Source organism: Etheostoma cragini, chromosome 14 (genome assembly GCF_013103735.1).
Source record: "Etheostoma cragini isolate CJK2018 chromosome 14, CSU_Ecrag_1.0, whole genome shotgun sequence".
In the NCBI taxonomy this organism is placed as follows: Eukaryota; Metazoa; Chordata; class Actinopteri; order Perciformes; family Percidae; genus Etheostoma; species Etheostoma cragini.
In genome coordinates, this window is record NC_048420.1 from 10,059,156 (window position 1) to 10,075,353 (window position 16,198).

Genomic DNA, 16,198 nt, shown 5'->3' on the forward strand with positions numbered 1-16,198 from the left:
TATAAGAAAGCGAGACGGGACAGGCTGCAGATAAAGGACATTACAGTTGAACTCTGCATTCCCTCTATCTTCGGTAAGATGGCGCCTGACGGTGACCTGCCCCCTTCCTTCTCTGTCTACCCCCCCCACCCACCCCTTTCACACCCTCCCCTCTTCCCCCATCTCTCCCTCCAGCGCTGGGTCATAAATCCGTTGTTGTTTATGAAAATTTACAACATGGCAATACAACTTTACGACGCGGTTCGTCCTCCTATTGGCCGCGGCTTGTCACGTGGCAGGCAGCCGTGAACATGAACTTTTTTATATATAATTTCCAATAGCAGAATAGAGCAGCCTTTCATTTAACGGTCTCGGGCTTCCACGCAGCTGTTTTCACCGCGACCTTCCACGGTTTTACACCTTTTTGGGGAGTTTGGAGTATTCTCTCGGCTCCGCGCTGGGGGTTGCCTCGCGACATGACTGGATCGTTTGTGTGCTCTCCTCTCGTTCTCTTCACGCGTTTGGGCAACATGCGTGGAAGGTGCCCCGGTGCGTCACTGACCCCTGGGAGCCCCACTTTCCGTCCGGGGACTTGGCTCTTCTCGTCGTCGCTGCCCGTGTGCACCTGCCAACTCCCTCCCCTCACCTTTCCTGTTGACAAGCAGAAACCTTCACAAGGTAAGACAACTGAAACCTGTCACGGTTTGCTATGTTATCAATTTGCATTGACAAACCACTTAAGCAAATAATAACCACTATTTGTGTACGTATTGCGCCTCATTGGTTCGGTTTAAATGTCCAAGGGTTTAAATCATCCGAAAGAACTGGTTTCATTTGTTTCAGTTTGTTTGTATTGTGATTTGCATGGCAGATCCTACGTGATAAAACTAACACTAGTGTTGCTTTGATCTTCTTGATGGGTTTTGCATGCTGTCAAGAGCGTTGTTTGTTGTTGGATTTGAATGGGGATGGATTTCGGCTGCAACATTCATTGGGTGGATGGTGGCCAGAAGATGTGCACTTTGACGCCCTCCTGTGGATACACTGGGGGGCATCGGGGTTGCAGCTCTGTCTGTGTCTGCTGCAAATGTCCTGCGGTGCAGGCTGGACAGACACTTTAACCTTTATTTCTATCCATGTGCCCACGCTTGATGCTTGTTATTCATACGTGTGCATGCAGGCCCTGGCTCACTGTACAAGCCTACTTGTTAAATAGCCTAGGATTGTTTTTAATAACCACAACAGGATTATTTTACAGTTCCGATGACCTTTAATTGATACAGAAGAAGGTCCCTGTCTATGGGTGTTAGAAAAGTAAAATGTTTCCGTTCCAAAACATTATTGGCACTTTGTGTTTGCACATCGATGTTGTTCACGGTTTTCCTTAATATGGATACAGCAGAGCTCTGCTGTGATTTCTTTTGTGCGGTAAGCTATTACTCGATAAAATGCAAAGTATGGCTGGTTTTTGCAAGATACAAACGTGCAAGAGTGAATGCATTCAATTTGCTAATTTCCACATCCCATACCTGCTGTCAAGTTTCTCTTTTCTTTTTGCAAAACATACAAGTTTCACATTATCGCATTGTTGGGAAAAAACTGTTGAATTGAAAAATGTTTTAATCATGACACAGTCGTGCGTAATGATATTCATGCAAAAATGAATTTAACTATGTACATTCTAAACGTATGGGATTTTATTTGTATGCACACACACGAGTGCTGGTGTGTGAGGGAGCCTGCAGAGTGCACTGCCCTCTTGTTTTTCTGCAGCAGTGGCCCCCTCGCTCCCAGCCCGACATGTCTGACACCAGAGCGCACTCACTTCTTTCATCTCCTTGGTTCTTATTTTGTTCCTGGGTGTGTCCCCGGCTCAACTCGGGGACATCATTTTCGTGGGAACTTTGTTGCCATTGGCCAGCCATAAATCAGCTGTTGGAGCATGACTGTTTAGCCAACACACACGCCGTAGGTATTCTCTCAGTGTGGGCCCACTGGATGTGGAGCCCGGTGTTCACCCTTACTCACATTGTGCCTTCTGGGGTTCTGTTACCGCACAGGGCGCACATACCTGGAACAGAATAAATAATCTATATCTCACTGTTTTTGTCAGTAACACATGATTGGGCTTGTGCTGGGTGAAGGAGCTGCTGTATGGAAGTGATATGTGGGGAAAAGCAGACGACAAGACGCTGCTTTGGAGAGACTGGGGTGCCATAAAAATTCCACAAGGAGAAAACCAAACGGAGGGCGCCGATCGAGGCGTCACGAATATGTTTAGGCTTTGTGCTCAGTGCGGGTCTCCTGTTTTTAGTCTGCTGCTCAGAATTAACACGGAAAAATAGTAGCTCGTCGACTTCCACTTTTTACTAAGCGTATTGGCAAGGTTACAATAAGAGAGATTGCGAATGCGTATTCTAACGCACAGCCAATGTTCCAAAAAAGGTTTTATGATTAAATGTTTTGATAATAATCATCTTTACTTTTTCTGTACTGCGTTGCAATCGATCGACGTAGAGAGTCTATATTATATTATATTTAAAGGACCAGGAATTAATATGACAGTAGCCTTTTGTTAAATACAAATAGCTCATAGCACAATGCAAACATTAAACATGTGAATTATCTGAATATTGTGGCTTTTTTACATTAAATATTTCAAAAGCACCATCCATTAATCACGCGGAATTTTCATTTTTTCAATTTCAAATTTCGTCTATTGTTTTTTAAAATCGTAAACCGACTGCACAAACCTCCACAACGAGTAGCTGCTTATAAAAACAGTTTTATGTTTTTCTCGATATTGTGTTAATCTTTCACAAACAGACAATAGTAAAAATGCAATTTAATAAGATGTTGACTGTTAAAAAGTCAATATAAACGATGCTTTGCCTTTAAACGACAGTATAATAAAGTTGGGTTGCATGCAAAACGCTTCTTATAATATCATCTGAGAGCATATTGTGTGGAATACTTCCATTTTACCCAACCTAAAATTGACAGTAACGTGGTTTTACGTGTGTTCTTATATAGCTATACGTTGTTAATTCTTCACTGTGTCATAAAGGACAGGCCTTGCATGGCAGTCTGTTATTATTTGGCTATGTGGTGTTTGGCTTTTATGTTTTTATTAGACTGTTTTCCACGTAGTAGCTTTTTGGTTGTTTTTTGATTACAAGAAAAAAAGGCTTTCATTCTATTAAATCTGCACACTATTTCCACTTATCGCCTATAACATGCACAACAGCATGTCAATTGTTGTATTGTTTAGGAGCCCTTTGGTTTTTGCCGCAATGGTCGTTAACCTCCGAATGACCCCATGTGGAGCCCACGCCTCAGCAAGCGCCGCAGAAAGGCAGTGCAACAGTTGAGCCAGAGGATGGCGCACCACGACAATTCAAAACACCCAAGCCGTGGCTCTGAGTTTGCCCTAGCCGCGAGCGCATGGAGGCGCGCACCCCTCACATCCCACCCAGTATTTCCTGCGTGCACGAGTTTACCTCTGGAGGTCACCAAGCAGGATTTACGACTGGTCAACAAAAGCACGTGATACTCCGCCGTACCCCATATTTGGGTGCCTACGTAAGAGAGAATCAAGTCCATGTCCCACTCATTTCCATAATTCATCATAAATTGTGCAAGGGTGCTATAGGACGCGCTAAACCATAAGAGCCACAAATCAAGCACACGGGTCTATGCTATTTTACCTCTAAAATAATAAAAACAACAACAATACCTACAACGAGCAAACGGTGGAATTGTCAACAAATGAGCTCCTATTTTGTGAACTCATTCTGCGGTCGCTATCCCAATGGCGCGGACTTCCAGTTACATAATTATGGAGACCATAATACGGCAAACGACCAATACAGAGACTCAACAGCCATGCACTCCAGCAGGTATGGCTATGGCTACAACGGGATGGACCTAACAGTCGGGCGGACCGGTACCGGACACTTTGTGAGCAGCGAGCAGACCCAGGGCTACTCCCCGAGTCACTCAGCGGCGACGACACCCTCGGTAGAGCCGGTCAGGTACAGCCAGTCCGCCAGCAGCACCAGGACATCGTCTCTATCGCCACCACCTGACCCACTACCGTGCTCCTCGGTCGCCACCTCGTCCCCGGTCACCGAGACTCAATCTCAACATCGTGCCCTGAAAAACTCTATAACGAACCCGTGCTCGACCCCGTGCTCGAGCTCGAACGGAGGCACGCTGCTGCTCAGCCGGGACTGTGTGTCCAAAGCTTCCCCTCTTGAGGAAGAGAAGCCTGCGGGAAGCGCACCAACAACTCCTCAAAATGTCACCGACTCAACACAGCCTCAGATATATCCGTGGATGCGAAAACTACATATAAATCACGGTAAATTGTTTTTTTTTTAGTGATCTTGTATTGATTTTATTGACCTGGTGTTGTGCTATTGTTTGGTGAAAGTTGTATTATGTTTATATATTAAGACGTTTTACCTAAGCTATACCGGCCGGAATTGGACGATTTTAGTACAGAATACATTTATTTTCTAAGGGGCCAAAAGCGCCTCTCACCTGTTTGGTGTACTATGCTACTGCTTTTCACTGCTGTCAACATAAACCGCAGATGATTTGATAATATAATACATTAGGTTTAAGTTAGTTAAAATGTAGATTAATGTGGGATATTGCCTACATTTGTTTGTTTTTAAAGTCAAATAGCCCACATTTTGCAACAGTTTACTGTGTTAATTCCTGTTCGCAAGATAGAGTTGAAAATGTGTGTGTCTTACTTTGCTACTGGTTGTTTTTAATAATTTTGGGATCTGTGAAGCCTCATTTAAAACTTATTCATGCCAACTTTTAAGTCATCTCTACCTAGAACCTGGTGAAAAGAAATGCCAAAAAAAAAGTTACAGCACTTTAAATGTTGACATCTAGTCTCTGGCATCTTATATGTGTGTCCCCCTTCTCCTTCTCTACAAGATTTGTCAGGACCAGAGGGGAAGAGAGCCAGGACTGCATACACCCGGTACCAGACCCTGGAGTTAGAGAAGGAGTTCCACTTCAACCGGTACCTGACCCGCAGGCGGAGGATCGAGATTGCCCATGCCCTCTGCCTCTCAGAGAGACAGATCAAAATCTGGTTTCAGAACCGCAGGATGAAGTGGAAGAAAGACAACAAGCTGAAGAGCATGAACATGGCGGCTGCAGGCGGGGGAGGCTACAGGCCTTAATATGCACTGCTCTACCCCTGATAGCAAGCACTCTAAAAAAATAAAACAGAGATTGTTCTATCAACTTCTCCTTCTACTATTTGAGAAAGGCGCGAGAGACTTGTGAACGGTCTGTATGCGGGACAGGGGACACCCCATAGGTCCACTGGATCTCGAACTACCGTCCCATTATATCCCTTCATATTTCCTTTATATTTCCACCGTGGTTATGCTTATGTGAGTAAAATATACATTATGTACAGTTCTGTCTAGATTTAGCAAAAAAAAAAAAAGAAACAAAATGAATGTTTGTTTAAATTATTTCTTGTTCAGACGAAAAAAATAAAATAAAAACGTCAAAGCTTGAAATGCTACCTAACTACCGCAACAAAAGAAAATCCAGTAAAGTTGTGTGCTGCACTCAGAACAATAGGGGTGAGGTTGAGCTGCCTTTGTGTTTAGCCTTTTTTCTTTGTATGTACTGTATGTATTTATTTGTTTGATGTATTGTACCAACTTGCTTCCTAAAGTAGAGCCAACAGAGACGTAAGCCTTGTGTGGTTATTGTGTGCGTTGTGTGGACAGAGGCGCCGATTCAGTCTTCTATGTACAGTAGTTGTGCCTTGCATCTTTTTTTCTTCTTCTGCTGCTGTTTGCGTTCTTTACAAGGGCGCAACGTCTTTAGTAAAAACTCATGTTTTTGTTTGCTCTAGCTGTTTTTATGTGGAGGGTCCCCACAGTGAATTCCATGTGTATAACTCCACCGTGATTAGCTTTTTGTAAATGTTTTTGAAAGACTGGAAGTCAAGAATATACTATAATAACAATAATGCTGACTATGATGGCCATTATAATAAACTTTCTACTGGAACGGCAACATTACATTGAGTGTTCGTTTTTTTTTTGTATATTTAACATTCGTTTACCTTTACGAGTCCGAGTTTGCTGTTTGGTCCAAAATCATTAAGTCACCTGTATGAGCTCTCAAAAATGTCAAAGTTTCCTCAAGTTAAATCTTTGAATTCAACAGGTCCCCCTTGAATTAAAACTTCATGTTTTACTCACCTTGCTGTGGATTGGGGAAGGGGGAGAGAGAGGGGGCGCTTTGGGGGTCCTTGGCCACTCGCCGGCTCCTGTGGCCGGGCGTCCCCTTGCGCACAGACTTCTGGGCTATTCCCGGAGAACCAGCTCGACTTTTCAAGCTGTAAACTTTATTAGGGCCGATTCTGGCTCTCTGACATTTGGGTGCTAAATGAATGGGGGGTTTTGTCTATGAATTAGATCGTAAAAATCATCCGGAGCGCGGCCAGATAGGCTCACTGGCCATAAACGGTCACGTGGTAGCCATTAAAGTAAGTTTTATGGTTTTGGGGAGTTGACAGTATATTGCACATAACATATAATCGCACTGACGGCAAGGCTTCGACTGACTCTCTCTTTGCAGGGTGTAAGTGTTGCTTGACCGGTGCAGACTGTCTCTATTGCTCAGTCTGCCTCAGTATGGACCGGACGCTCTCCAGGATTAGGACCGCGTCTCTGGGTAAGTTTCTGCAGACTATCCGGTAGCCGGAGAACAGCCAGCCTGTGTTAAACAGCCTTATTATTGTATTCGCTCCCTTTATCTGTCCCTATTAGTCCATTACGCTAATTTGTCAGTTGTGCCGTGCTGAATGCTGCTCTCGGCAGATGTTGCGCAGGGTTGGGTCCTGCTCATGGCTATTTAATTGCTTCCTTCCCCGTGTAACTTGTTTCCCTCCATCTGTGGTGTAACTCATAATCCGTTTTTACATGTTGGATAATTATCTCTGTGTCCATTTCCACCCCCACAAACTTCTAGTTGTGGTCGTTTTATTGCATTGGAGGATTCACAGACCGTGAACCAGAAAGTTTCCAAGGGATGTTTGGAGATATCCTTGATAAAGTTAAGCGCTAATGCAGGCCTACACATGCACATATATCTCCGTTTGATTGGATTCTATATGTGCTGATGACTTTTGGAAGTTGTAGGTCCATCCCTGGAAAAAAAAAAAAGTTGCAGTTGTTCTTTTGGTGATCTCCACGTTCCACGTGTTAGCACCGTGAACGGCTTTAGGACGGGCTGTAAACAGTGTCAAGTAAACACAATATGGGAACAAACAACAGCAGGGAGACACGTGAAAAGGAATTCCGTTTTGTGTCAGCCACCTCGTTTTGTGCTTGGGGTTGAAAAGTTCAGATGACCTCTTAAAAAGTCACTCTCGCTTTGTTGGTGACCTCCTGTCCGATCAGTGCCGAGTCGAACCAGCCAGCAGCAGACACTGAGTCCCACAAATGGACTGAAAGAAATACATCGTTTAGATTTATTTTCATAATATGCCTTTTTCTTCTTATGTTTTTTAATCTAAAGCGTGTATGACTTGATGCGCCAAATATTAAAACCACAAAATGACACATATTTTATTTCTTCAAATATCACTAATTTGAGTCTCATGAGTTTTGGTCAGCAAACAAACTTGTAAATAACCATTCAGCTTCTTTTTTATTTATTTATTTATTTATTTATTTAAGTTGTTATCTGGGCAGATTTGCAAAGGTTACATTGTCCGCCAGCCCTCATAACTTGAATACCAAGTTTTATTTTGAGTGTAGAGGCATACACCATGATATCTGGGATCCGTTCAGTCATTCCAGTTTATTATTCCAATTCACCGTTGAACTTTCCAAAACTTCCTAAATCCATTTTTTTAAGGCTGGTTTGGAATTTAAAGTCTGGTCATATTTTTTAACTAAATCCCTGCCAGACCAAGTGGAATTCTACACAAATTGATTTTTAAGAGTTTTGGAGCAGCACTGATTGTGAAGTTACCTGAATAATGCCAATATCCCTCGGTTTATCCATGACACACTTTGCTCATTTATATGCAAAGAATCCCCATCTAAGTAAAATTACGGCGTTTGTACACTCATTCCTGTTTAAGACACTGGAAATAGGACAGGAGGACACACTGATAGTGCGGCTATTTGGAAATTAAAAACCACGCTAATATTTAAAAAGGAGACATTTTGACAGAGCCCCATGTGCGGCACACTGCCAGGCAGAGAGAGAGAGAGAGAAACAGAGAGAGAGAGAGGGGGGGGGGGCGCCGCAGGTTCATCTGGAGGTCAGCCACAGCACCAAGATAAATCTGCATCCTCTCAGAGCCACCAGCAGAGCTCGCTTTAGGCCAAGTTCACTGTCACACTGCTGTGTGGAGAGAGGCAAACCACTCACACATCCACGGCATGCCGCGTGCACAAACGCCGTCACGTTAATGACACGTTTGCTTGGCGTTGTCCATAAGCAATAATGCGCATAAATGAATTTACGGAGGGACACAGAGCCTGTGGTAACATCCTGCACTGGAGGAACAGACTATGTGAAGAGATAGAGGGGGTGTCCAACTTTAAGTGTTACCTCTAACAAAGACTTTTGGCTGCTTTGGTTGCTCTACAGCGTTAATGAATGATTTGCATATTTTACGGCCCTATTAGTCTTGAGTGGGAGCCTGTTGGATTTATTTTTTCACTCCCTCGTTGGAAACATCATAATGCTACAATTGCATTTTAGTTCTTGTGCTGGCATCTTCTCTAATTATGAAATTTGGGGAAGTGATCATCGTGATGGCAAGAGATGCACATTGTTCAAATCAATTTTTCGTTTCGAGGGGGGCAGATATCTCACTGGGCTGGGACAGATGAGAGCGAGATAGCTGCAGAAGAGGAGGAAAAATTGGGGTCAAAAGTTTACGCGCTGAACCAGTCTCCGTCATCTGTTCACTCAGAGCTTGATGCCAGCCTTATAATAGCGATCTTGACTCTCCACACAAAAGACAGAATAGCTTTGAATTACATACGTTGCGCGGTGCACTCCAGGTGAACCCTGAAAGCGCGGTGACCTCGCGTTTGGGACCGGGGGAGGGGACCCCCCACCCGTCCCCAGCAACAAGATTGAGTGGCTGGCGTTTTATTAGGGCGGTTGATTGGTGAATTTCCTTTGAATAAATTGCATTTGATATGTTTAGGGACGAGGGCAAAATTTGCATTTTGAGGATTGATACTCTCGACCCGGTCACAGGGTAATGGGAAGGCCCACAGCCCCCGATTTGAGCCCCCGGACCCCTTAAAAAACATTTAGGCCCTCTCTTCCTGATTCGCTGAATAGAAACCTTTTAAGAAAACAGAAATGGCACAGATGTTTCTCTGAATCGTGAAAAAATAATTTTTGGTAGCAATATACAGATTACTGGGGTATGTTTAAAAAAAAAATGTAATGGGCCTATTTAACTTCTTTGGAAAACAAAGCTGGTTCTTTTAAAGCAAGCTAACATATAGGTGTGAATCCAAGATGCAAATAAAAGTGAAAATGTATGACTGATAACAAACTCTTAATCTAAACCGAAAGAAAAATTATTGAATTTGATTTTATGCTTAAAAGCCAAAAAACTAGCTCTCCGCCGGCTTGCAGAACTCCTCATCCGCATCCGGCAACCTAACGCACAGGATCGAACAACGTTTTGTTCAAAAATAGTTGATTTTTTTCTCCAATTGAAACCTAAATAATAAAAATCCCCTTGACACAAATGACCAACAAAATCTGACTATATTGTCACTTTCGATTTCATGAACTTCCAATTGTCATCTTCACACAAAATGAAGAAACACTTTATTTTAGGAACGTTCAATATCATGTTCAGTTTGTAAAAGTCCATATTCAGACTATTGGAGACGGATAACACACGTTGCGTGGCACAACTGATGTTTTTGCACGTTGTCAAGTGCTGAAATGTCTGAAAAATGTTGAATAAAATTCACAGAAGGCGATATATTTCTTCATTTACAACTTTATTAAATTTCAAAGTAAAAGCTCGTCGATGAACAAGCGCGTTCACCAAAATCAAAGCGTTAAATGTTATGACTTAACACAGGCCTATTTATAATTTTAGACAAAAAGCATAATTTCATATGTTTTATGGCAGTCTGATTATAGTCTACATTCCAATTTAAAAGTTATACATTTAATAATATAAAACGTCATCTACAGTCAGACGCTTTGGCTTTTGTGTTTTGGAAACAGTAGTTGTGTGGTTCTTGTGTGGAAAATTCTGGGATGGAACTTTTAATACAGCCTCTTTACTTTTAAGAAATAAGGAAGTAGTCTGTGCACTTTCTGAAGGATGTAGCTGCTTTTGTTCGCCTCTTTTAAGCATCGTTGAAGCCTTGAAGGCCACTATGGTAGTGGTCTAATCAAAAGCTGGCAGCTGTAGATGAAAGCCATCGCCCTTTGTAAAAGCTCAGTCCTCATTGTAGGTCTAAAGTGATGGAAAGGACAATCAAAAGTGACACCATGTTGAAAAGATGCATATTTTATTACCAGCGCTTACCTATATCAAAATGTTTCCATAAAGGTATGAAAGGTGTTTTCTGGCCCGAATCCTTGGCACGTCTTGAACGCAGAGAGGATTTTTTATCCCGCCGTGAGAGCTCCGTATGGAGCGGAGACCTCGTGAGAGCCATCTGCAATCTGTCACTATCGTCACACCACTTCTCTGATAATCTAAATTTACAGTAAACTGTCAGCATGATGTATATTGGTTGAATAGACCTTCACCTCTCAGTATATTCACTGAAAGGGGACACCGTGATCTGGCTGTTAGATTATTATGAGCTCAAACACAATCTCTAACAAAAAGAGGGTTTTGTTCACATTAAGAGCAACATTGGTCTTTAAATTTAGTGGAAAATTAGTTAGATAATGTAAGCATGTTTAAAATTGTTTCCAAATGCTTCCTTTTACTAAAATGGCCAATTGGAGGATGCTGTATTGTTGGAGAGATATCCAGATGCTTTATTGCATTCACACATACAGCTGTACCTTGCAGGTCTGGACTAGATATCGAGATATTAATAGGCCTGTAAACTAAAATGCACTTGATGAGTCTTCTAACATAATAATATATGTATTAGTCAAGTTGTTCACAGGCGAAATAAAAAATAGTCATAGCAACAAGTAGAATCACCTGTAAAACAGAGTAAGGGGACAATAGCCAAGATGAACTGGCCCATATTTACACAGGGCCTATAATAAAATGACAGCAGACTGTAAATTTAGATACGATGTGAAGTCGTCTTACCGCTGACATTATGTTGACATATTGCCTCTCAGGTGGTCTCTTGGCCATACGGATACAGTGCATCTATGGCGGAAAGTACATCAGCTGCCATTTACAACGAGTTAGGTGCGAGAAAGCCTGTAAGATACACAATATAGTAGCAGGTTTGCCTCACAGCAACAGTGTGCCAACATGAAAAAAGGCATTTGTTTAGAGGAAACAACTGAGGCCTGCCTCTGGTTGCTGTGGGACAAAAATAATTCACCTGCTTCAAGTCAGCTGCATCCAAAAACTAGAGGTTGAGTGGGCATCTGCACTTAAAAAAAGGAATCCATTCAATATTAAATATATGAGCCCATCTGCAGCAGATTTCTACAGATGCAAGATCCCATGTTCCACATATTCTAACACACAGTTTAACGTGTTATTTCCCAGATCGGTTGAAGTCTTTTGCACATTTTTTAAAAATCCTTTGGGAACCTTCCTAGGTGTTGAGCCACGCTAAGTGCTCCCCCAACTCCCTAGAGCTGAACAGACCCTGCAAAACTGAAGTCCAAGTCCGGGGTGAACCCGAGGTCACTGCGTCTAACCGATATGAAAATGTCGCCTCTTTGGAAAAAGGGCACGCCTTGTTGTTTAACAAAGACTGTCAATGGGCAAGATTAATCAGAAACAAAATGGAAACGGTGTCACTTTGGGGTCAGGCAGAAGTTATCTCTGTTTAGAGGAGCGAATAGAATAGGGGGGAGGTGGTGGGCAGAAAAAGGAGAGAAAAGAAACCTTTCAATATTTCCAAAGTTTGGCCTCTTGTTTCTTCATGCAGAGGCCTTGTTGACTTGGACAGTGTGGATCAGCTTTGTGAAGAGCTGCTGCATCTTCATAGGACACATATACAGTGTGGCGTCGGACATGGGGAGGAAACAGGACCTGGACGAGATGGCTGATGACGAGGAGAACGGTCAGAGACCTTATATTTTCTTCCTTTGAATGATGCAGGTTTATTTTTATTGTTTTTATCAAATGTTGAAATATATAGGAGTATTACCTAATGACATTAAGTAATGTTAATATTGTTATGTTTTATTGCACATTGGAATATTTGCTCCTTTACACTTTTAGTACCCCCTTTCTTCAAAACATATTTTAGTTACAACACATAACAATGGTATTGCCTTAGTTGTTTACAATGAGGGAAGCGCAGGAGAGGCATATTAAGATATTGCATATTTGCATTGAAATGGTGGAAAATTATTTGTGGATTTCTTTAATGCGTATTTCCGTAATCAGATGTAATCAGATTTGGTAAAATGTATTGGATGTGATATTGCATGCTTTACAGGGCAATTCTGGCATTTCTTACTGTAAATTGTCTATGCTAATTTAAGTCCTACGCTTTGGTTTGGCATGGTTATAATGAAAGGTACGTGTCCTGCAAGTGTTTGTCCAGTGTTTGGATGTTATTTTCAATGGCAGTTAACATAGGAGAACTGACAATACGTGATGGCCGTGCGATCAGAGCCAGATCAGGTTTGATGTGGTTCAAACAGAGAGCAAAAATAGCTCAAAATGATTTCTATGTCCAGGCAAATTGCAGAAAACAACCGTTTTCATAATTTCACTCATGAAATGAAGAACAAGTGGCATTGTGCATACGCAGGTGCAATGTGAGAGATGGGTGTTTTCTGTTGTTTGTGTCATAAGCGAGTATTTATCAGATTTCACTGATGCACAAGTCATGTACTTTTATGCAGGCTTGTCCGTCTGCAGAGCAGCGTCTCGTCAGTGCACTGTTTCCTTTACCAACCATTGTACTGTTGGCTGTGAAACATTACAGTTTCTACTGTTGTGTTGGCAGTTTTTTATTTCCATGTTCATCTCTTTAGTAGGTTTCATCATATTTTTTTAACTCCAAAAAATGATATTGACGTCACTATTACAAATATTCCTTTGTTTGTGATAACCTTTATTTTGTCAGGGCATGAATTTCATATCGAGTTTCTGTTATGTAGATGATTTTTTTCACATGTAGTAGAGCCTCACCCACATAAGTTTGGCCCCATGCAGGAAACAAGTTAGTTGATTGGTTTTGCTTTATATACTGTGATTTAATAAAGAAAATATCAACGTAAGCCAGTCCGAGCAGTGTTGGTGGTACCAATGCCATGCTTTCCATTGGTTCCTGTTTACATGATGCCCACAGGACACGCTGTGATTGGTGGCGCTTCACACGTGACCAGGCAACTTTGTACATTTGACAGGGAGTAGGAGGGTTTTGTGGAGATCAGAAAAACGACAGCGCGATAAAAATTAGTATTGTTGCACTTCACAAATTAATGACCATGAGTTCCTACTTGATAAACTCCAACTATATCGAGCCTTCTTTTCCTCCATGCGACGAATATCAGCAGAGCGGATACATCCCCAACCCTGGTGATTACTACGAGCGGCCAAAAGATACGGGCTTCCCCCATCACGACGAGGCATCCTATCCGAGGTCAAACTATACTGAATCGGGCTACGATTACGGTAACGTTCCCGCCACCGGACTCGATGATTTCGGCGAGGGGCATCACGCACAGCCGCAACCGGTTCCACAGAGCCACGGTCCTCGCCTCAACGCGGCCCCAGACGGTGGCGCAGGGGCAAATGCCAGCAAAGACTGCAGCCTCGCCAGTGAGGTATATCCCGGCGTAGCGAAGGGGAAGGAGCCGGTGGTTTATCCTTGGATGAAAAAGGTCCACGTTAACAACGGTGAGTTATCTTCCCGGTTAAATAGCAGAACCACTGTGAAACAACCACTGGAACATACGCAAGCCTATTGAGGCAGCACTAGTAGCAGCCCTTACAACAGCAATTTACGACTATTGAGCAGCAGGGTCGGTAATTAAGGACCCTCGTAAATTTTATTGCCTGTGTTTGTCTGTCGGGGCCATGTGCCTTTGTTGGTTTTTAACCCAAACTACCTCCACCACTGGAGCCGAGCCAAACTGTAATATTCAGCCCCGCTGTTTTGTTAATCATATCCATGCTTGATATGTCCCTGGATGTGAGTGCTTGTACATTCGGCATCTCTACATTAAGGTCATGTCCGTATACTGAAACAAGGCAGAGAGTAAAACAAACAGAGCGGCTGTGATTTCCCACTAAACCCAGTAATGTTATATCGTTTTCAACCTTGTAATGTGTCCATTGGAGAAACTATGGATTTGGGATACACGCTATCAGCCTGCCTGTAACACCTGCTTGCTTGCCTGTGTATGGCTTTTTTCCCCTCCAGTCAATCCCAATTACACTGGAGGAATGCCCAAGAGGTCCCGTACTGCCTACACCCGCCAGCAGGCTCTAGAGTTGGAGAAGGAGTTCCACTTCAACCGGTACCTGACCCGGCGCAGACGGGTCGAGATTGCGCACACCATGTGTTTGTCCGAGCGCCAGGTCAAGATCTGGTTTCAGAACCGGAGGATGAAGTGGAAGAAGGAGCACAAGCTTCCCAACACCAAGATTCGCTCCTCCAGCTCGGCGTCGTCCTCAGCCTCGGGGGCCCAGCAACAGCAGATCAAAACAGGCCAGCAGCTTGTCCCCACGCCTTGCACCGCAGGTCTATAGTGCCTGAATAAACTCCATCCCACAAAACCCCAATCCAGACTGAGATGGCAAATATCACAAGTGGAATTTGATGGACCGATACTCAGTATTTTACACACATGGTGTTCTCTCTTTCACCTTGCCTCTGCCATTGGGCCCCTGTCACGTCCTTTGTACCCTTTTCCCTCTCCGGTCGTTCTCGCCCTCTTCATATAAGCTTGAAATTCACCTTTATTTGCCACGGTGGCAACTGAAGTGTTTATATATTTGTTTATTATTATGAAAGAAGGATAACATACATGCAAAGGCAGGACTTGGATCAAAATATATCATTACAGTTTAAATTGAATGAGGTAAAAGTAAGCTTGAACTCATTCTTTTATGGTCTTTGAGTATTTTTTTTTATTTTTTTATTGATCATGAAAAGCTCTAATATACTTGAAAAGGATATTTAGTGAGACTCTAGATGCCTGTTAGAAAATCAAACGGCTGTTTTAGAGGTAAGGCATCCGTCAGAGTAACAGTGTAGTTTGTGTGTTTGAGTGGGTTGGTTTACTGTTGAATGTAGTCCAGGTGACTTTTACATTTAATGTACATAGGCAATTCATAATGAAGGCACAATAAGGAAAGCATTACGTCAAGTAGAATTCTGTTTGTTAGTGTTGTAAGGTCTAGGCTTATTTGTGCTAGTCCGTCCCATGTTGTGCTGTGTTCTAAACTGTGAATATTTGTATGTGTTTTGTCTCAGTATTGACCTTTGTGATGTAGGCTAGTGTAGGCTCAAACTGTCTTTGTGAAATAAATATGTGCTTCACTTAAATAGGTTGACTTGGCTTTGGATATTTTGTCATCGCAAATCCTGATTTGATTTTCTGAAGCAAGCGCGTATTAACTATGCTTTCTTAAAAAATAGATTCCTAATTTAGGGGCTTGCATTTTCAACCTCGGGACATTTTATTGTCATGCTGTTTGTTTTCCTTACATTACGTGGACGTTTTAAAATTATTGAATTCTATTTAAAGCATTTAAATGAGCTATCCAGTGTTTGGAGATGCGTGCGTAAAATTGTGATGCGTCTCCGAGCATTGGATAATATACTAAGCCACACTGTCATAATACTTGTCTTTTACACTTCATCTGAATACAATCAAAATCTATTTGCTATATTTCAGGTTATTTGCAGAGATTTTTACTTATTACCTTGTTAATCAGTGCGCAAAGTTGTGCAGTATTTCTTAAGGTGAGATTTACAGAGAGGGAAACCGTTCCAACCTTTTCAGGTAGTTAATATGTGCAACCTGTTCATTATGAAGTATATCT

At 42.4% G+C, this 16,198-nt stretch overlaps 2 protein-coding genes across 4 annotated transcripts; both read left to right on the forward strand.

Annotated features, from left to right (window-relative positions):
• The first annotated feature begins 162 nt into the window (after positions 1-162).
• On the forward strand, positions 163-15,784 carry LOC117956254 (homeobox protein Hox-A4). Of its 3 annotated transcripts, none has more exons than XM_034891227.1 (3): positions 163-657; positions 12,117-12,251; positions 14,571-15,784. In XM_034891227.1, the coding sequence occupies exons 1-3, from the start codon at positions 456-458 to the stop codon at positions 14,897-14,899; spliced, it is 666 nt and encodes a 221-aa protein (XP_034747118.1). In that variant the 5' UTR covers positions 163-455; the 3' UTR covers positions 14,900-15,784. The 3 variants fall into 3 exon arrangements, with proteins under 3 accessions (XP_034747118.1, XP_034747119.1, XP_034747117.1); XM_034891228.1 differs by lacking the exon at positions 163-657 and adding an exon at positions 6,297-6,705 and having other exon boundaries at positions 14,571-15,782; XM_034891226.1 differs by lacking the exons at positions 163-657; positions 12,117-12,251 and adding an exon at positions 12,356-14,044 and having other exon boundaries at positions 14,571-15,775.
• hoxa5a (homeobox A5a) lies at positions 3,556-6,042 on the forward strand. Its single transcript, XM_034891224.1, has 2 exons — positions 3,556-4,342; positions 4,936-6,042. The coding sequence occupies exons 1-2, from the start codon at positions 3,748-3,750 to the stop codon at positions 5,184-5,186; spliced, it is 846 nt and encodes a 281-aa protein (XP_034747115.1). The 5' UTR covers positions 3,556-3,747; the 3' UTR covers positions 5,187-6,042.
• Positions 15,785-16,198: the final 414 nt, after the last annotated feature.

What these genes read in the sequence shown, in the direction of transcription:
- LOC117956254 (XM_034891226.1), top strand. Translation starts at nt 13,627, where the DNA reads ATGACCATGAGTTCCTACTTGATAAACTCCAACTATATCGAGCCTTCT. An exon ending in AAAGGTCCACGTTAACAACG is followed by an intron (nt 14,045 to 14,570) that starts GTGAGTTATCTT and finishes TTTCCCCTCCAG; the next exon opens with TCAATCCCAATTACACTGGA.
- hoxa5a (XM_034891224.1), top strand. Translation starts at nt 3,748, where the DNA reads ATGAGCTCCTATTTTGTGAACTCATTCTGCGGTCGCTATCCCAATGGC. An exon ending in AAAACTACATATAAATCACG is followed by an intron (nt 4,343 to 4,935) that starts GTAAATTGTTTT and finishes CTTCTCTACAAG; the next exon opens with ATTTGTCAGGACCAGAGGGG.